The sequence below is a fragment of the Macaca fascicularis genome, chromosome 18 (genome assembly GCF_037993035.2).
Source record: "Macaca fascicularis isolate 582-1 chromosome 18, T2T-MFA8v1.1".
Taxonomy (NCBI): Eukaryota; Metazoa; Chordata; class Mammalia; order Primates; family Cercopithecidae; genus Macaca; species Macaca fascicularis.
Window position 1 is genome coordinate 10,593,502 of NC_088392.1, and position 21,780 is coordinate 10,615,281.

Sequence of the window (21,780 nt, forward strand, 5' to 3'; positions counted from 1 at the left end):
GGAAATCATTTTCTACTAAAAAGTGGAAAATAGTTATTTAAGTTAGCTTTTGGAGTTTTGGCCTTGCCAAGTTGGCCAAAATAAAAATGTTGGAGAGCCACTGCAGTCACAAACAATACTTGATTACAACTTTTGCTAGTCTTAAGAAAAATTAGAGAAATAAGGACAATCTTGTATGCTTTTTAATAAACTCAGATTTTTCTTCCTCTCTTTTCAATTTTTTTTTTTTTTTTGGTTATTTTTGTTTGTTTACGTGTCCTTTCTTGGCAGTGAAAATAGTTGACTTAGTGTATCTGTCATCCAATTTTAAGAAAGTTTAGTGGGGTCTGAAATTCCAAAGTAGAAACAGCTGCTGCAAGAAGGGAGCAAGACGGTTGTCTCTGGGTGCAACTAGTGGGGCACATAGTTTTTTGCAACCATGAAAAAGGGGCCACGTAGCCAGTATTTTAAAATTCACAGTCTTTGGTGGAATTATGAATAATAATCTTATTCAACAAAATGTTTCATTTACTTATTTTGGTGTACCTTTCATAGTATTTTGGAGGATATAGCATGAAGCAGCACGTTTAGGAGCCTTGTTAAAATTTTATTTTGGTTGAGGTAAGTATTTGATTTTTTTTTTTTTTAAACAAAGAGAATTGCTTCTATTGCTTTGCACTTTGTTTTCTTGCCTGCTAGTGCTCTTGTTTCATAGGCTTTCTGAAGCATTCTCTTTATAATTACTACTCCTTTTCCTCTCCTTCCCCTGCACACTAGCATAAATTCCTGCTTCATGTCATGATCTAGAATTGTTGTACTTGTTAGTAGTAGTAATATGCGTATATAAATTATGAATGATTTTATAGCCGAGTTTCCCTTTTATTGTTAGATGCCAGAAAGTAGAGCCTTTTTTTTATCAATTGTGACTTTTTCTGTATGTACTTAGAAAAAAAAAAAAAAGATGGGATCTCACTGTGTTGTCCAGGCTGGCCTTGAATTCCTGGGCTCAAGCAATATGCTTGCCTCAGCCTCCTGAGTAGCTGGGACCCCAGGTGTGTGCTGCCACACCCAGCTTACCTTCTAAGCTTTATTCATGGTTGCACTTTTTTCATATCTCTGGCTTTTTTTCTTTCTTTTATCCCTAGTATGCATTTACTATCATGTTACAATTGACCTTTCCTTGTAATGGTCCTTAAATCTTTTCTTGGATGAGATGGGAAGTAAATAATTTAAAACAAATTTAATTTTTTAAAGTATTAAATAATTTTACTAACCACTGCAGTTCCCATTTTAATCCTCCTTTTAAAGACACTAACATTTAATGTCTTACCACTAAATTATTTTCCATATTTGCATTATTTCTTACCATTTAACTTAATCTTTCTAGGTAGAATGTTTGTTTCTGACAGGGCTACATTTTTTATATTTTTAAAAATGTTTCTCCCAACCCCTACCACAGAGAAAGTGAGTGCTCTGTCTTGACTGATTCATTAAAATGTGCGAAACATTTGAGTTACCCTTTTGTTCTTAATATCGTAAGTAAATACAGTTAGAAATAAACCTTAATTTTTGTAGCATAATTCCCCTTTTATTTTTCCGTGGATGCAGAAGCGTACTGCAAGTGGGGTGGTCACCAAGAGGGGGAGCAGATGAAGTATCTCGGCCTGGCTTCCTTTGGCATCCAGCACTTCTACCAGGGGCCTTGATACCAGCCCCCTGCTGGATATGAGAACCCAGTTCCTGCTGTATTGGTGTATCATAGCTCTTTTATATTCAGGACACTAACTTTTCAGAGGGATATTTATAAACATTGGTCTTGTTCTTGAGTCAAACTCAGCCTCATTCAAAGCTACATCCCAGCTGGACATGGTGGCTCATGTCTGTAATCCCAACACTTGGGAGGCTGAGGTGAGAGGATCACTTGAGCCCAGGAGTTTGAGACTAGCCTGGGCAACATAGTGAGACCCCATCTCTTAAAAAAAAAAAAAAAAAAATTTTTTTTTTTTTTTAATTAGCCTGAAGTGGTGGCACACACCTCTAGTCCCTAGCTACTCAGGAGACTGAGGCTGGAGGATTGCTCGAGCCCAGGAGTTTGAGGCCACAGTAAGCTATGATTGTGTCACTGTGCTGCAGCCTAGGTGACAGAACAAAACCCTGTCTCTAAAAACAAAAACCCTACATACTACATTCTCTGTCAAGGAGAGAAAACAGAGCCAGTATTCAATTGACACGAAACTGTATTGTGGCTCCCAACTGTCCAGTGGTTTTCAGACCAGTTTCCCACAGGCTGACTAGGAGTTAGGACTCCTGAATGTGGATGGTTTCATAACTGGGTTTACTTTGAAGAGTAGTGTCACAAATCCGTATCCCTGAAACTTTAACAACCAATTTTAGAGTTGATTATAACAAGAAATCTATTGATTAGAGATGGATCATTGATGTAATTTGTCTCAGTTCATTTCTGTAAACATTTGTTGAGTGTCTAAATATTGGAGATTCATAGATAATCCAATTTAGTACTCTTGGGCTTATGGCCTAATAGGGGATGACATGTACCCAGGAAACCTTGTTGTAATTATTTTATGCATGATGATGGTAGCTTATGCATAATTTTAGTAATATTTAAGTTCTTTCCACTTGAAAATGATCTCACATTTAAATGTAAAAGGTAATGTCATGCACTTAAATAACGTAACGGGTTGTCAGTTTGTGATTTTAAATAAACTTGTTCATGCCTTAGTTACTTTCCATGTTTGTGATAGGACTTTGAATTGGTACATAGACTTTTTAAACTTTATTTTGAAAAAAAAAAAACATTTATAGGAAATTTGTGAAACAATACAATTTTTATATACTCCACCCAGATTCCCCAAATGTTATTTTACACATTTACTTCACCTCTCTCTAGTGTCTTCTTTTTAAACTGTTCGATAGTTGTAGACATAATGCTTCTTTTCCTCTGAACACTTAAGTGTGGATTTCCTAAATATAAGGATATCCTCTTACATAATCACAATAATAATTATCAAAATTAGGAGATCACTCAAGGTTTTTCAGTTGTCGCACTGCGGTGTTTTATAGCCAAAAGAAAATAAAAGAAGAAGAAAAATCCAATCCTGGATCCAAGATCCAATTCAGGAATACACATTGCAAATACTTGTCTTACATATTTGCTTTTGTTCATTTGAAATAGTTTCAAAATGTTGAATATTTATGATCTTAACATATTTGAAGAATGCAGGCTACTTATTTTTTGTAATATCATTCAATTAGATTTGTCCTTTTCCCCAGGTTTACATTTGAGTTATGCATTTTTGGCAGAAAAACCATAGGAGTGATGGGTTCTCAGTGCATCGTGTCAAGAGATATTATATCGCCCTTTCCCTTTGTTGGTGATATTAACTTTGATTACTTAGTAGAGATAGAATCTGCTTGTTTTTGTCCTTTGTAAAGTTACAGTTTTTTCTTTTGGAAGGAGGTGCTCTGAGACTGTAAATATCTGTTTCTCATCAAACTTTCTTTCACTAGTTTTTTGTTTTGTTTTATTTATTTTTTCCATAGGTTATTGGGGAACAAGTGGTGTTTGGTTACATGAGTAAATTCTTTAGTGGTGATTTGTGAGATTTTGGTGCACCCATCACCTGAGCAATGTACACTGCACACAGTTTGTATCTTTTATCCCTCACCCCATTCCCACCCTTTTCCCCCCAAGTCCCCAAAGTCCATTGTGTCATTCTTATGCCCTTGCATCCTCATAGCTTAGCTCCCACTTATGAGTGAGAACATAGGATGTTTGGTTTTCCATTTCTGAGTTTCTTCATTAGAATAATAGTCTCCACTCTCATCCAGACCACTGCATATACCATTAATTCATTCCTTTTTATGGCTGAGTAGTATTCCATTGTGTGTGTGCGTGTGTGTGCGCACGCGCACGCTGCCATTCGCAGAAACTGTGTTGTGTGGTGTCACACACACACACACACACACCATAGTTTCTTTATCCACTCATTGATTGATGGGCGTTTGAATTGGTTCTACGTTTTTGCAATTACAAATTGTGCTGCTATAAACGTGTATGCTAGTATCTTTTTTGTATAATGACTTCTTTTCCTCTGGGTAGATATCCAGTAGTGAGATTGCTGGATCCCACTGGTAGTTCTACTTTTAGTTCTACTTTTAGTTATTTAAGGAATCTCCACACTGTTTTCCTAGTTTTAAATTCCATTCATGATTCTTATCTGAAACAGTTATTACAGAATTGTTGCCAAATGATTTTCTAATTCCATCATTTATTTCTATGTTTATTACATGCTACTGTAAGGAAGAACTTTTCGTTCTTCCTTGCTTATTTAGTGAGTCAGTTATTTACACCAGCATGGACTCAAGATTCTTAAGTTTGTTTAATGGGCTATAATCTGTTTCTATCATTATTTGTTTTAATGTTCAAATCATTCTAGCTTTGGCCAGGGGGAGTTTCTTCATGATGGTTCTTGTGTCTTTATCAACATTTAAGCCATTTCCTTACTTTCTGGTACAGCAAAGTGTTCTAGACTGTCCCAGCCCCATCCTGGAATCAGATACTTGCTCCAAGGGCTCTGATTTCTTTTCATGGAGAATGGTATTTAGAAACCAAGATCTGGGTTCTAGATGTATTCATTGTTCTTGGGGTGTCATTGCTTCTATATCTTGTCAGTGAACAAAGCTAGTAATTGTCTGTGTATATGTTTTAAATAGTCAACTCATTTATAGTTATATATTATTTTGATATTTGAATGATTAATATGTATGATTTTTATCTTTTATTATGTTCATTATGAAGCTTCATGAGTATTTCCAGAAGACAATGGGTACTTGGTAAACTGATATCATTGTAATGATATTCATATTTTACATGTAGTTTCAGATTTCTAATGTATTTAGGGTCATTTTTTATAGTCTTTGGATTATATTATAGCATTTTTGTTATATATCAAAATAATTCATTTTTCTTCTTGAAAATATCTCTTCTTAAATGTTATTCTTTGCTTCTAGTTCCTTTTCAATTATAGCTAATGGGTATGTTAGCACTGACACTAGGAGTATAATATGTGTTTTAAAATTAATATTCTAATTTATTACATTCTTGATAAAGATGTTTTCAAATCAATTGGAGCTTGATATGACATAATTAATTTGCAGTTTTCTTTGTAAATGTGTTTATAATGGCATTCTGGTAATTTGAAGAGCTTTCTTACTTTCCTTCTCAGCTCTCCCTGGCAATTCAGCAGATGATCTGGCAGACCCAGAACTCACCTGAGGGCAAGGCTAGTGACGATATAGGCATCTTGAGACAGAGATTAGACCTGATTGCGCTAATTTCCCCACTATGCTAGAAGATAACCCCATCAATTACTGATGGATGTATGGAGCAAAGCCTAGTGTGTGCATGAAAGACTTCATTGTTCTGGCCCTTGAACCACTAGTTATCTGTGAAAGCCTGAGTCTGCCCGTCTTTTGTGCATATCCTGGGCTTGGCTCCATTATAAAGCTCTCTTAATAAGTGTAGAGAATGGGGATTCAGGCTTAATGCTTAGTTAAATAAAAAATAAAATAGTTTTTATGTGATATGTGTGTATTTCAGATTACTTGGTTTTGTTTTGAGCAGTTCAAAAATATTTTGAATGTACTAATTGAACTTACTAGAACATTTTTTTCAACTAATAAATACATATGTTTAAAAAAGCTAATAGAGCTTATAGTGAGATTCAGTATCCCTCTCCATTCACTGAGACAGTTTTACCTCTGATTTTAATTCTTCAGGAAGTTACCTCTGTATATCTAAATAGCATGTTTGCAATAATATATTTATTCATATACTACTTAGTACCTAAGGATTTAGCTAATGTACACAATTTCCTGCAGATACCACAGTATCTCACAGTACCATAGTGGTATTACTGCTCTTATTTCTCCACAGGTCACACTTGCTCTTCCTGGTTTTGTTACCCACGCATCATATCTTTTGACCCCAACCCATTTGGAGATGAATAAGACATGGCTGAGATGTACCTGTCCTTTCTTCAGTCTTTCCTCTTCCAATTCTAATACTCATCTTTAATAGTTTTAGTTTTACTTTTGCTTTGTGAGGGTTGATTATGTTTACATTCTCACCTGCAGTCTCAGTTTTATCTGTAGGTTGCTTCTAAAAGTTGAAAACCGTAACTCACTACAGAGCCACTTAGTGGACTGTGATTACACTTTCTTATCTCTGCTTCCAGGACCAACTCACCTAATACTCGGAGGAAAAGTTTTCTGGTGTTTGTATGTATGTGTACATTTATATGTACACGTATACGTGTATGTGTGTGTGTATATGTATGTATAAAAACAGGACCAACTCATCTAATACTCGGAGGAAAAGTTTTCTGGTGTTTGTATGTATGTACACATTTATATGTACACGTATACGTGTATATGTGTGTGTATATGTATATATAAAAACAGGACCAACTCACCTAATACTCGGAGGAAAAGTTTTCTGGTGTTTGTATGTATGTGTACATTTATATGTACACATGTACGTGTATGTGTGTGTGTATATGTATATATAAAAACAGGACCAACTCATCTAATACTCGGAGGAAAAGTTTTCTGGTGTTTGTATGTATGTGTACATTTATATGTACACGTGTACGTGTGTATGTGTGTGTGTATATGTATATATAAAAACAGGACCAACTCATCTAATACTCGGAGGAAAAGTTTTCTGGTGTTTGTATGTGTACATTTATATGTACACATGTACGTGTATGTGTGTGTGTATATGTATATATAAAAACAGGACCAACTCACCTAATACTCGGAGGAAAAGTTTTCTGGTGTTTGTATGTATGTGTACATTTATATGTACACGTATACGTGTATGTGTGTGTGTATATGTATATATAAAAACAGGACCAACTCATCTAATACTCGGAGGAAAAGTTTTCTGGTGTTTGTATGTATGTACACATTTATATGTACACATGTACGTGTATATGTGTGTGTATATGTATATATAAAAACAGGACCAACTCATCTAATACCCGGAGGAAAAGTTTTCTGGTGTTTGTATGTATGTGTACATTTATATGTACACATATATGTGTATATGTGTGTGTATATGTATATATAAAAACAGGACCAACTCATCTAATACTCGGAGGAAAAGTTCTCTGGTGTTTGTATGTATGTGTACATTTATATGTACACATGTACGTGTATGTGTGTGTGTATATGTATGTATAAAAAATATAATATAAAAATTTGGGTGATTTATTTTCCCTTGAGGTTCCTGCTTGTTTTCTTTTATATTGTGGGTCCATATCATGTCCCATGTCTTAAGTTTTTCTAAGCTCTTAATCATCCTTTCTCTTCTGTTAGAACTTCTTTTCCTAGTCATAATTCTCAAAATGATTGTACTGGTACCTAGTAACAAGTGCATGAGAGATAAATATCACAAGTTCTTGCATATTTGAAAGTATCTTTAAATTGCACTGGATTGATAGTGTGGTTAGTTACCATATGTTTGGTGAAAATTATTCCTCCCAAGAATTTTGCTTCACTGTATTCTAGCATCCAGTGCTATTGATGAGAAGTTGAATTTTCATCTCTTTTTACTTCTGTATGGCTGATGTTTTCTTTCATTATCATCTCTTTATCCTCAATGTTTTAGAATTTTTTTTTATTATGTATCTTTTTTTCCATTTTTCTTGCTTGATATTTATTAAGCTACATAATTTGAAGATTTGGATCTTCTATATATTTTTTGGCTCTGTCAAATCTTTTCATATTTATTTCTTTTAAGATGAATTTTCCTTTTGTTGTGTTGTATTTTATCTTTCCAGAAATCGTAAGTCCCTTATTAGGCCTCGTGATTTTATTTTCTCTATTTCCTTTTGTATTTCCATATCAAACCTTTTTGTACCATTTTCTATGATATTAAATCTTTTGTTCATAAGCTAAATTAGCTTCTTCAATCTTGGTAGGCTAAATAATTTTTACCATGATTTATAAGCAGGAAAAATAGAACAGATTCTAAACTTTATTAGATAGATTTAGTTATATGTTTGTGTCTCTTATTATGACTTTCTTTGTTATCTGTATTTTCTAAGTCTGTGTTTATATTAATAGGAACTAGAAAATGAATTTTTAATTTATTGAAGGGAAAATATGATTGAACTAGGTTCTTTATGACTGTGACAATTTTACATATTTAGAGAATAATTACAGAAGTTCTAATATCATATTTACATGTATAACTTCTCACTTATAAAATACTTAAAAACTAAAGAAATGTTGGATTTTAGAAGACAGTGGGTTTGTAACTCTTGTCTTCCTAACAGATGGTGTAGCCATCAGCCTCAGTAGGCCTTGAACAGAATAAAGAATCAGCAGATTTAAGAGCTCTCAGAGAGCTGTAAATGCTCGGTTTTTTCTGTTTTCAAGATTTATACAGCTCACATTCTCTTCTCTATCTTCATTAAACTTTTGCAAATTTGGGGTTGTGGTGACTGATAGAGGAAGCATTCATGTAGACCTAATTTTGCAAAAGTAAGAAAAATTGGGTAATTTTATATAATCTGTATTGCAAAATATTTTTAAGTGGTTCTGTGTATCATTATAAAATATATTTTGAAAAATAGTTTTTGTACAACTTTGATTAATCACTTTTGATTTATTGAACTTTTTAAATGGAGTGAAGCTAGTAAACTTAAACTACAATTCTTGTCTTGTTAATTCCTTCCCTGTGTTATTACAACGAGGGCTCTAATTTGTGATGTTAAGCAGTTCATTGCAAATCTCTGGGGTGGTTGGCATGTTTTATACATTTTAAGTATGTTATAACTTGCCTAAAAGATAGAATTTCTTAAAACTGTGAATGTTAAGATTGACTCTGTGATTTTGGGTGAATACTTCATTCTATATAATAAAACAAGGCAATGCATTAAAGGGCGCCAGTACCTGTAACATATACCTTGGTTAATACACAGGAGCCACATAACCTCATTCTCTTTGTATTTCTCTCTCTTTTACCTGATTCTTCTAGACCTCTACATTTAAAATAACAACAGTGACCGCCATGTGCTGGCTGTTCTTTACAATAGTCTTATTTCTTATATAAATTGCTCTGTTTAGGAAGAGTGAGCTCACAGTGTTGGTAGATTTATTACAACACAGCAATAACAACTTCGTAGTCATAAAAGACATTGAATATTGAAGTAAGAGGTTTAATTTATAATGATGTATATAAATGTCCTTAAAAAGAAGTGTGAATAGAAATAACCTTGTTAGTGTAATTATGCCTTTAACTTGTGAATTCCTTTACCTTCCTGAAGAGTAAGTTAAAATATCCATCTTCTCTTGGTGATGGGGAGGGTGAGAGAAGAGACACACACACACATCTTATGGTTAGAGGTCAACTTGGAATATGTTTTGAACATATCTTTCCTGTTGGCTCTTAGATTTCTTTGCTGTCTTTTACTTTGCTCTCTCTTATGGCCTGTTTTTTTTTTTTTTTTTTTTTGGTCTCGCTCTGTCACCCAGGCTGGAGTGTGGTGGCCGGATCTCAGCTCACTGCAAGCTCCGCCTCCCGGGTTTAGCCATTCTCCTGTCTCAGCCTCCCGAGTAGCTGGGACTACAGGCGCCCGCCACTTCGCCCGGCGAGTTTTTTTTTTTTGTATTTTTTAGTAGAGACGGAGTTTCACCGTGTTAGCCAGGATGGTCTTGATCTCCTGACCTCGTGATCTGCCCGTCTCGGCCTCCCAAAGTGCTGGGATTACAGGCTTGAGCCACCACGCCCGGCTATGGCCTGTTTTAAAATCTTAACTTTATTATAATTTCCCAGAAAGTAGAAATACTTACAAACTGATGATAGAATTATTTGCAAACTTCAAACCTATCCTCATTGGTTGCTTTTTGCTATTAGATATTCCAGGAAAAGTAGTAAGTGACAGTGCAAAAAATTGTTTGGGAAAAATGCAAAGAGAAATATTGTGTAATAGCAGATTCTTTTCAGCCTCCTGGTGGCAGTTCATGTGTGTGTGTGTGTGTGTGTATGTACATGTGTGTTTTTTTCCTTGTCAGGATTAATTCAGTGGGAAGTAATGTGGCAGGTTTTGCCATATAGATATTGATGGACCTTTTTATTTTACCTGGCTTAGTGATAGGTATAAAAAATAATTCTGAACATAATATATGAACCACCTTGTTTCATATATTTTAACACCTATTATTTTACTATTATATGTAGGTTGAAAAATACTGCTTTTGTTGTGTTTTTGACTCAAGTATATGATTTCTTGGTTGAAGCTGATCATTCCATAGAAACATTCTAAATGAAATGGCCCCTCGAGAGAGAGATCAGCTTTGTCCCTTCACGGGAGTGTTTAGGCAGCAAAGACCTAGAGTATTATGGAAGAATTTGTCCTGGGTCAGGCTGCTATAGTTATAAAAACTCTGTTTTATAAGGACGAAAACAGAGTGGAAGGAGATGGGAGTATCTGGGACCCATTCGTTTTCTCGAGAGGAGACAATGGATCTTTTTAAGGAAATTGTTGGATAAATCAGTGTCTCCTTCTTCTTTCCTTCTTTTCCTACAGGGGCCCTGTGTCCACGATGAGGACTCTGGCCTATCGCTCATTGGAAAACCTGCCCTTCAGGCTCTTTTATATCATTGCCATTTTTATGAACATTTGAATCAGATGGTAAAACGTTGTTACCTAGGACGGTGTATGTTTGATTTGAATTTTTCTGCTTTTGATAGAAATTTAGAAGGCAGTGATTTAAATGGTAAGTACAATATCTTTATGTTTTGATTTTTGTAATATGTAACTTTTAAAAACTTAAAAATACATATATTTGTTTTAAAAATTTGAAAAATGAAAGTATACGGGGAGAACATTGATTTCCAGTTCCACCGCCCGGAGAGGTTTTTCTTCCGGTCTTTTCTCTCTGTCTAGCCTTTGTTTGTTTTATGTGATTATGTTTATATCTTATGTACATTTTTGTATTTCCTTCTTTCACTGAATATTCTGCAAGCATTTTTCTGTATTATAAATTCTTCATGGAAATTACTTTTGACATCTTATTAATATTTTATAAGTTATATTATGCCCATCAGTACAGTTTTATAGTTTCTTTCTCTATTAATGTCTTAAACTTTTTTGGAACTTTCACTTCTAGACAATGTACAGTTTTTTCATCCTTCTTATGAATGAGACTTTTTCCCACTACCTGTTCTAATTCATTTTGCTCATGTATCAAAAAGTTATTTATTTTAGTATGTTACTTATTTGTCACAATAGTTTCCTGAAACCTTTTTATTCCTTTTGTTTGTAGGTTCTCGTAGATTTGCCAAGTATAAGATCTGAGCACATAAAAATAATTATATCTCATAATAAATAGTAATTTAATAATATAAATAGCTTTTATTTTAAAATTCATTTTCATAATAATTTTTTAGAATCTTGCCATAGTTTCCAACTTACAGAAAAGCTTCAGGAATAGTACAAAAAATTTCTCAAATCTTAACATTTTACTGTATTTACATCCTACCACGTGTGTGTGTGTGTATAAATAAACAGATATGTATGATCTATATATATTCCTTCTGAGCCATTTAAGAGTAAGTTGAAGACATGAAGTTCCTTTATCCCCAAATTGTTAAGTGTGAATTTATGATTCACTTTTCTGTTTAGTTCTTGGAGGAATCAAGAAAATGAGATTTGATGAAGTTTTGAACATTTTAAATATCCCTATTAGAACAGTGACTCACTTAATTGTTTAGATTTCTCTGAATCAGTTACTCAGAGCATGGCCTTTAAACTAACGGCATTGGCCTCTTCTGTGAACTTGTTAGAAGTGCACGCTCAGGGCTTCCACTCTGAGCTGGGGTATTGGAGCCTCTGGGACTGGGGCTGAAGCAGCTGCCTTAGCAAGCTCTCAGTGATTCTTATGTACATTAAAAAACCTCTTTCCTTAGATTTGGTTTTGTTTTTTTTCTTAATAATGGTCTATCTCAGAAGCCAGATCCATATAAGTTTTTTCTTTCTTTAGTTTTGAATTGGTGTCCTGTAATGAGTACTCTTTTAGTTAATTGTTACAGTTCCCAGGAGGGTGTCCATGTTAACAGTTTTCTTGTTGTTGCAGGTTTAGATGACTCATTCAAGTTTTGGAGGGCCCCATCTAGGATATGTCAGGATCGAGATCCAAGTTCTCTCTCCACCTCAGAAACAACGGTACTTGCAAAGAATGCATACGTCCTTCATTTTGAATCTCTGAAAAAATTTGAATTTGCGTAGTGGGAGAGATAATACAAAGTGTAAGGTTATAACAGCTGTGATTTATTCGAAGTGCTGCCTGCAGAATTTTGCTTAATTATTGTATTCAACCTGCACACCAGCCATACATCATAGATACTTACCTTGCTTTTCTGTGTGCTCAAGCCACTCTGAAGTAAAGAAACTCTGTGATCATTAGTGCTATAGGGAGCAGAACTGGAGTTTGAACCAGGGTGTGCCTTGCTACAGTATAGCTACACTGAGTATCCCTTTAGTTGAGAATTTTCAACCTCTCTTTCTTACCTTTTTTGATAGTACAAAAGTGTGAAAATGTGTTTATCATTAGTATTACAAGAGAACAAATCCCACATGATTAAAAATGGTTGATTACCCTGAAATTGTGCCTAAGGGCAGGGCAATATGAAGAACATTCAAATGATTCTAGTGTGGTGCTGACAACTTTAAACACACTTCTAAATACTTGCATCACATAGAAGTTTATCTGGAATACCTGACATTTATATATGCCTGTCTGCATGCCTTCTTTCCTGCCCCTTTCATTCATGCATTAGTTGCTTTTTTTGCAGACAAGTTTGAAACACTGGGTATTTATAAGGAATGATTGATACTAGGTTTCAGTTATTTACAAACATACAGAATCATTTATTCTCAACTGGGAAACATTACCTTTCATTTTAAAGTGTTTTTTGGAATAATTACTGTGTTATACAACATATCAGGAAGGCAAAGCTTTGATGCACCTGTTTCCAGGAACAAAAATAATATGAGAATAATAATTATTTTACAGACATTATAATGTAAAGATTATGTTTAATCTATCTCCTAGTTTCTCAAAAGACTGATACTTTTTGCTACAGTTTTAAGTCTTTTTTCCCCTAGATTCAAGAGAAGTATTTGTGTTTAGTGCTACATTGGACCTTCATATGGAAAAGTAAGATAATTACCCGAGTTCCACTAGATGTCATGCTTTCCTTTCCAAGGTGGAGATAGTATGTACCTTTGTCTCAACAAGAGCAATAATATGATAAATGCCAAAGTGAATTTTATTAATTGGTTATTTAGTTCATAGAAGGACAGCACGAATGTGTGCTTAAAAGTAAATTTTGTTTGGTTAGCCTATTTGTCAAAAGGGCTATAGACTAGCCTTGAAATTTGGATACCTACTTCAGTTTTTTGCTTTTAGTGGGAACTCAGTAAATAATAATTGCTGTAATTAACTTTGAGTTATCTTAGCTGTTTTGTGGTTAGCACTCAAGTTGTATTTGTCCTATACAAGAAAACCTAAATACAAAAAGCAAAAGCATATCAACCTTTTGAATTTCTCTATTTTATAATAATACGTAAATCTTACAGGTTAGAATACTAGATTCTCTGAGAAAATTTGGAAATATGTTATTTATTGTAGTCGTTATTAAAGAAAGAAGCACCCCGATTAAAGTTAAGGTCTTTAACTTGTTTGTGTTTGGATGTAACACAGACTTTTAGAAATACATACCAATGGAATCTTTTGTTGGTTTTTTTTAAGAATTTTGTAATATGTGTAAAATTTATTTCTTATTATTTTCCTTAAAGACTAGTATATTCTGTTAGAATTTTTACAGAGTCTACTTATTACTTTCTTTTTTGGGGGATTTCAAACAGAATTTTTAGAATGGGTGACTTTTATTTACAAAAATAGTCTTAGTACCCTAGTTCTACTAGTTGTTATATTTTCTTTACCATACCCAGGATGATGTGTATCTTTGTCCCAACAGGAGAAAAATCTGGAGAGTGTTTTCATTGTGACATTATTACTTTAAACCAAAGCTGTCAGTACTTAGACCAAATCATACTTTCTTATGTATAAGAAAATGTTGAAGTTACAAATTGAGGTATGAGTTGAGTGGATGTAAATCTTATTAATCAGCTTATCTACTTATTTAATCTTTGTTTTGTTTATCTCAGAATTGAGAAAAAAATGCAATATTTTATTGGTTGGTTGACTGGTTTTTCCATTTTGTCTTTCCAAGGAAAACACCATCTTTTGATTTGGGTTGTGTCATCCAGCACGCTGCTTCTGGGTCACTATCCATTTTGTGCTGTTAATGCCAAGTTAGGGACTTTCGTGCTGTTACCTAATGTTTAGTTCAGTTGTTTGGCAACCTTTGTAAGGATTGTTGGGTCCTGTATGTTTTATCAACTGCAGATAGAGTAAGCAGAGTGTCATTGTTAGCTTGGGGGCATCGCCCTTGTAAATGCTTCCTCAGGAGTGGCCTCTATCGAACTCGGTGTTCTCTTCCTCTGGGGTAGGAGGATTCAGCCATTAGGTGCTGTTTTCTTCTTGAAATCACATTTATATCCAAGACGGATAGCTGTTTGTGCCTCTTATACACCTGTGTGCGGCAACAGCTTTATGACCAAAATTTGCTCTTTTCTATTGTTCCTTAGCAGAACTATGTCTGTATTTTTTTTTTAACTTATCAATTGTCAAAATAAAATATGTGGGAAATGTAATTTCTTTCTTTTTGAGCCTTTCTTTGTGAAATATGTGATACTTTCAAACTTTTTCTGGAGCACAGATTTAAAGAAAACTGATTTTAGTTTTTCTAAACATTTAAAGAGAATTTTTACACTTCATAGTCTTAAAAAAACTGAAAAGCATTGCCACTATTTTGCAAAAGAGGAAATTAGGGCATGGAAATTAGGGCACTCCATGGAGTGGATGCTTGTTCAAGTTCCTAGCATGGTAACTGGTAGACCATTCTTTTGAGTCCAGAAGTATGTTTGCTTCGTCCTTCACTCTAAGGCCAGATGTGATTGATCCCATAAAAGATGGTCTAGTCAAGGGACAGTGAGGTTTCTTTAGAAGGAATGATGAAACGAAAAGTGATTTTGTGTAGGACGTGGCAACTGAAATGGGCTTTTCAAATATTATCGCCTTCTCGTTTATGTGCATACACACATTTGCAAGGGGCTGAAAAGATTCAGATATTCTTTAGGATTCAGTGACCACTTAACAAATGACGAAAGTCTACTTGAGAACATAAAGCATACTTAAATATGTATGCTTTAGAAAGTAACTAAATGTGAAGTTGTGTGTACTGAAGGCATTAACATCCAGAAAATGCAAGAGGTTGTTTGGAGTAGAATGTGGGATGGAAAGCTAAAGTTTGAGGACCTGACTAATCAGATAGGAGTTAGTTAAGAAAGCTGAATCAATTTTTGGATTTGAAGAGGTAGGATATAATAGCCATAAAGATAAAGACATAACGATATTTCAGCAGCGTGGAATGGCATGAAACATGACAACTGATATGACAGAAATAACCTATTGACACTCATTTGGTGGTAGTTAAAATTGTTTTATAGAAGGAAGAGTAGACAGAGAACAGTTTAAGCAGGGATGGATCCAAAAGACTTTCTAAAAGAAAAATAGTTTTGACATAGGCATCACTGATAGGACATATAAATACCTGCAGCATGGTGACTGCAGGAAAACTTGAGGAGGTGGCAGTTTGTGTGATGATGGAGAGAGAATGAAAATGTTATACTCTGTTTAAATAAATTTCAGCTACCTGTGGATTATCCAGAGTCTTAACAACCTTGTATATTTAGTTAGGAGGAAAATACAAATGAGACAAGCTCTTGGAAATTTGTGCACTTAGGTTACACACAGGACGGCACAGGGACTGTGACTATGTTGTGATGATAATCTGTCTCTTTAAGTGGTCCTTCAGTTAGTCATGCAAGAATCGTCTATCTTCTGCTCATTCCTTCAGAGGAACTTTCTGAGCTTTCTTTTTTTTAAGTATATTGTACATAATCCATTTGAATTGTGAATCTATTAGTTGAAATAATTTAAACTTCTTGTTATAATTTGGTTAGAGTTAATTATTACAAGTTAAGAAGCATGCCAAAGCTTTCCTGCTCTTGGGCATATAGAGAAAGGTATTATTTATTAAAATGAACACATGGAACTTAGAATCTCTTAGAAACCCTTCATATCTTGTATTTTTCCAAATTTTCAAAACGTGGCTAGACTTGCACTTTATTTTTTTCACACTACAATCCTTATTTTCTCCCTTAGTACCTTTTTAAAAACAATTAAATAAACTGTTTTGGCACCAGTACTGCTTTTGAGGGAAGATGATGAAACTATTATAAGATCATTTTGACAAATACAATATTCAAGTTCTGAATTAACTTTCAGAAAGTGTTAAAGTGTCCAGTGAAATCACTTGTTTCTGTAAGGCAGATACAAAGAAAATCACTTTTGTACATTGATGCATTTTTGCTTATATGACAGAAATCGTTTTTTACACTGCAATTCTACTTGGATATGGCAGATGACTTTGCTATTTTCAGTGATTTCAAAGGGACTTTCTTAATTTTAGCTGCTTATTTTACACTGAAGCATAATTTAGAAACCTTCTTTAGTTACCAAATCTGCTTACAAACACACTGAAGACAATTTTTTTTTGGTTTTTATATGCAAGATTTGAGTTCATTTTATTTTTTATTTTCCCTAGTTTTGAGCTAAAATGACAAATAAAATTGTATATATTTGAGATATACAGTGAGATTATTTGATATATGTATATGTGATGAAATGATTACCACAGTCAAATTAGTTAACACATCTGTCACCTTAGAGTTAACACTTTTTTTTTGTGGCGAGAACACTTATGATCTACTCTCTTAAGAAATTTCAAGTAGACTGTGCAGTATTATTAACCATATTCACCGTGCTACACATTAGATCCCCAGAACATACTTACCTTATCTGAAAGTTTGTACTGTTTGACCAGACATCTCCCCTTTTCCCCAGCTCCTATCCCCTAGCAACATCCATGACATGAATCTGAGTCTGTTTGACGACACTACCTTAAAGTAGCATCAACCAGCTCTAAAAAGCTTGGGTTGTCTTTTGTAATATCTGTCAAGTGATAAGGCTAGAAATATATTCAAATTCAGGGTTCTTTTTTGTCTTATTGAGGGATTATACATTGAAGATCTCAGGATATGTCATGTGGCAGATGTGAAAGCGAGGGAAAAGTCTAGATTGTGATTTTGCCCTTAGCCCATTTTAATGAATTGAGCGAGTGATAGATACAAGAATTAGACTCTCGCTGTTGTAAGAGGACAACCCTAGTTATCCTACTTACTGTGAGGTAGAGAGCAGCAAGAAGCTTGACAGGAAGGGATGACTTAAGCAGACTCAGTTTGCTCTTAAACTAAGCCAGTTCCTCTTCCTTCACTGGGATGGGGCAGGTGAAGTTAATCTAGCTGAAGTTCCACGGGGACACGGGTGATCAGGGAGAAAGAAGCAAGCCTCTCCTCTCAAAGAAGTCTGGCCAGCTTTCTGAAGAGGTACATCTGAGGACTTGCTCTGATTTTAACGCATTTATGCTGTCATGAATGCAGTCCTGGACTGAGAATCCTAATCAGTCTCAACTCGGACAAATCCATCAACTTGTGGTCTTTTCTCTAAAGGAGGACATGGAGTAGATCAGGCTTTTTCTACCTATAGCTTCATAGGCTCATACTGAACCTTCCAGTAGCTAATACTTGAATGCCGAAATTGTCTAGTTATTACCTGGATTTTAAGGTGAAAAGTAACGTATTTGTATATCGATGTACTTTATCAAATGTAACCAAATACTATCTATTGGAGATTGTTTGTAATCAAGGATTTGAGCATAGAACTGGGACAATTTGCTTTAATAGTTTTTTGCTTTTACATATTAAAATGACAATGTTAATTTAGCAAACTTAAAAAATAGAGGCTAGTACACATATAAATCATCTATAATCAATTTTAAAGCACCATATAAAGCAATCATTGTGTTTCCCCAACTACATGGGGTAAGTTATAATGCAACTATAAGGTACTTTCTAAAAGCATCTTTTCTAAGCTTGTGTATCCCTTCTGTGGACTATCCTAAGGAAAGTCGCATCTTTATTCATGCCTGACCTTTGTCATGAATCACAACTTTGCTTTCTTCTAATGAGCCACGTATTTAGTGGGACCTTATAAGCTGTCTTTTCCCACACTGATCGTTGAAACTGCAAACCAGGTACCTACTTCTATTTATATCATTAATAAGGCCTTCTTGAGTCTTTATCAATTGAAAGAATGTTCAGTGAAATGATGAATGATTTCAGCATCATTATCCCCTTAACTTTTCTTATACAACCAAAAGAGTTGTGGCAGAAACCAGATATATTAGTTTGTACATAGTTTGTGTTAGCAGTCTTGGCATAGGATTATTTTCTTCACAGAACTGTAAATGTCTTGATATCTGTTGACAGGAACATTTTTTCACATACCTCTCATTGCCAATTGTAGGCAAATATAATTTTAAAAGCAAACAAGCTTTAGGTTATTTTTACCTAGTATCTGGATCTAATATTGTATAAAATAAGGCATTTAATGTTTGTTTATGATTGACTTGTTTAGACTGAACTTTTTTCCAGAGTTACTTTTTAGATTACTTTATGTGCTTAGCTTACATTTTTTAGCTGCAGCTTTCTCACTTATTCCTTGGCATCATGACTGTTATACTTACTTAATATGATGAAAGATGGTTAAGGGCTCAAGTTAAAAGGGGAATTTAAAAAACTGTATATTCCATTTTTAGTAATTTCTTCAAATTTATATTCTCTTTACTATTAGAAACTGCAAATGAAAATAACCTTAGTTTTTGCTTTCATTTCATCATGGTAACTCTAAGGTACTCTAAGTGTTAAGATATATACACAATCAGTGTACAAATACTGTGAGCTATATAGGATCTGAGTCTGGAATGATGGTTTATAACTTCTATGGATAGCTAATGTTGTGTTGCATGCATTGATATGGAGGCTACTCAGGTATGGGCACTTCATAATATTTCACAGAAGAGAAATTGATGGTAAGGAAAAGAGTTATCTGACCTCACTACGTAAGTATTTTTCATCTAAGAGGTGCCAAACACATCGCTTTGTGCTTTTTCAGTCTTAGAAGGTCGGTCTGCTCGTTATAAACCTGTAGGTGAAATTGTACTTGCTTTCCACAGATTTTGTTATGTTTAATGTTGTATTCTGAAGCAATCTCAGCATATTAGCACAATTTTTTAGTGTTCTTCCTTGATATGAGATGAAGTAGAGAAAAATCTTTTAATACTTCTAATTTTTTAGGCACTATTAAAATTTATGTGTGCCATTTGGAACATTAAAAATATCTTTATTATGAATCAAGAAATGCAAAATATCACAATGAATTATAGTTAAGGTGGTATATTTTAGCCTTTCTAACATTTGGGCAATGAGGGAATTGGCCTTATGGGAACCTTAAACTCCTAAATGGGCCTCAAGTCAATACTTTGCTTCTTTGAGTTACTGATTTATGTAAATGATAACAATTCCTTTAAGAAGAAGTGGAAATGCCATTTAAAAAAACTGCTGTAACTCCCAAGATATGGAATCTTTTCTAGTTATCCTGACTAGTATAATTTTGTTATCAACCTCCTTGTTTAAGGATATCTTGTGTGTATGTTGCCTGTGTTTCATTTTCCATACTGTAACATTAATAAGTAAAATAATTTACTGATTCATAGGTGGCACCTTCATTGGAGAGTACTGAATTTCAGCCACTTGTGCAGTCAACAACACTTGTGCCTGAAGCTTCCCATGACCAGTTTGTGGTTCAAGGTATCTTTTTAGCAAAGACATTCTACCTTCAAAAAGAAAAATGACAACTTGGTCCAGACAGATATTTTGAAAGTAAATGTCTGAAGAACAAAATTTTAATGAAATAAGTTATAGACCGTTACGAAATACATTTAGAACCAATATATCAGAAATTAATAAAACAAATGCTCTTAACTAATAAATGGAATTTGACTATCAAATAAATAGCCCATTTCATATATGGCTCCTTATTAGGTTCTTATAGGTATTTGACATTTGAATTTGGGAACTGATGGGTATAACTTAACTTTTTTTTTTCCCTTCTTTTGAGAAAACACTTTTACTACAAGTAATCCACTTGAAAGTAAAGAGATTCTGGTCTTAAGTATTTTCTAAGGCTGTGCTTCCATTTAAAGGCACGTAAAATGTATTGAGTCTTTATTTTATTAGAAATGCGCAATACACAATTTGGGACTTATTTTTATTAATGGCAATATATAAATTTTGCTCCTTGTACTGGGAACTGCTTCCAACCCTGCTGTGCTTCAAATTTGCAACTTTGCTTTTTTTTTTTTTTTTAAATTCTAGAGAGTATATAAGCCTTATTCAGTAGCATTAAATGCCTGACTTGAAAGGACTATACTACCTAAAAAGAAAGTAATTTTAAACACTGGCATACATATAAGTATATGCAGAAAGAATGCTTTCTAAAACATTTAGAAAAACTTGCTGAATTAAAACTTTGAACTTTCCTTATAATATTTCTTCCAATAATTTCCTAAACAGTGTTCCATTTTGGTTTTTAGTAATTCACGTTCACTATATATAAAATTATTTAACTGTAGAAAATACTCATTTGATCTTCTTAAGAACAAAAGGAGCAAACTCAGTTTATTTAAATGGGTAAGGACATAGGGCATGAAATGAAATTTGATCATGAATTTCATGAACATTTATCTCTAAAAGCATGTTGCCTTATTCTTATTAATAACAGCTTTATTGAGATATAATTCACATACCATATAATTCACTTGTTAAAAGTGTATAGTTTATTGGTTTTAAGTATATTCAGAGTTGTGCAACTGTCACCATGATCAATTTTAGGACGTTTCCATTATCCCGCAAAAAAACCCTATGCCTGTTATCAGTCACTCCCAGTCTCCCCCATTCTTGGCACTCTACGGAATCACTAATCTACTTTCCTTCTTTATAGATTTGCCCGTTTTGGACATTTTGTATAAATGGAATCATATAACATGTGGTCTTGTGTGACTGGCTTCTTTCACTTAGTGTGCTGTTTTCAAGGTTCATCCATGTTCTAGCATGTATCAGAACTTCATTTATTTATTGACGAATAATGTTCCATTGTATGTATATATTACATTTTCCCATTCATCATGTGATATAGGCATTTGTGTGGACATACAGGCTTTCTGTTTTTTGTTTGGATTACCCTTGATTTTAAATTTATTTTATTATTTTTATTTTTATTTTTTTAGGCAGTCTCACTCTCTTGCCCAGGCTGGAGTGCAGTGGTGTGATCTTGGCTCACTGCAGCCTCTGCCTCCTGGGTTCAAGTGATTCTTCTGCCTCAGCCTCCTGAGTAGCTGGGATTACAGAGGTGCAGTGCCACACCTGGCTAATTTTTGTATTTTTTGTAGAGCCTGGGTTTCACCATGTTGTCCGGGCTGGTCTCGAACCCCTGACCTCAGGTGATCTACCTGCCTTAGCCTCCCAAAGTTCTGGAATTACAGACTGAGCCACCATGCCCGTCCACAAATAGTATGCTTTAAATGTATATTTATGCAGTTTCACTGTTTGCCAATCATTT

General features: G+C 34.2%; 1 protein-coding gene across 15 annotated transcripts in view; it reads left to right on the forward strand.

Moving 5' to 3' along the window:
* Window positions 1-21,780, forward strand: part of RTTN (rotatin) — a 193,793-nt gene that overhangs the window by 111,086 nt on the left and 60,927 nt on the right. For 14 of the 15 annotated variants that reach the window (XR_012427194.1, XR_012427193.1, XR_012427192.1 and 11 more), the window contains 3 exons: window positions 10,599-10,788; window positions 12,148-12,236; window positions 19,877-19,970. Coding sequence is in view for 10 of the 15 variants with exons in the window: in XM_074022620.1 (XP_073878721.1) it covers window positions 10,599-10,788; window positions 12,148-12,236; window positions 19,877-19,970 (373 nt within the window). In the remaining 5 variants the exon portion in view is untranslated. The remainder of the gene's footprint in view (window positions 1-10,598; window positions 10,789-12,147; window positions 12,237-19,876; window positions 19,971-21,780) is intronic. The other variant, XR_012427196.1, reaches the window with a different exon arrangement.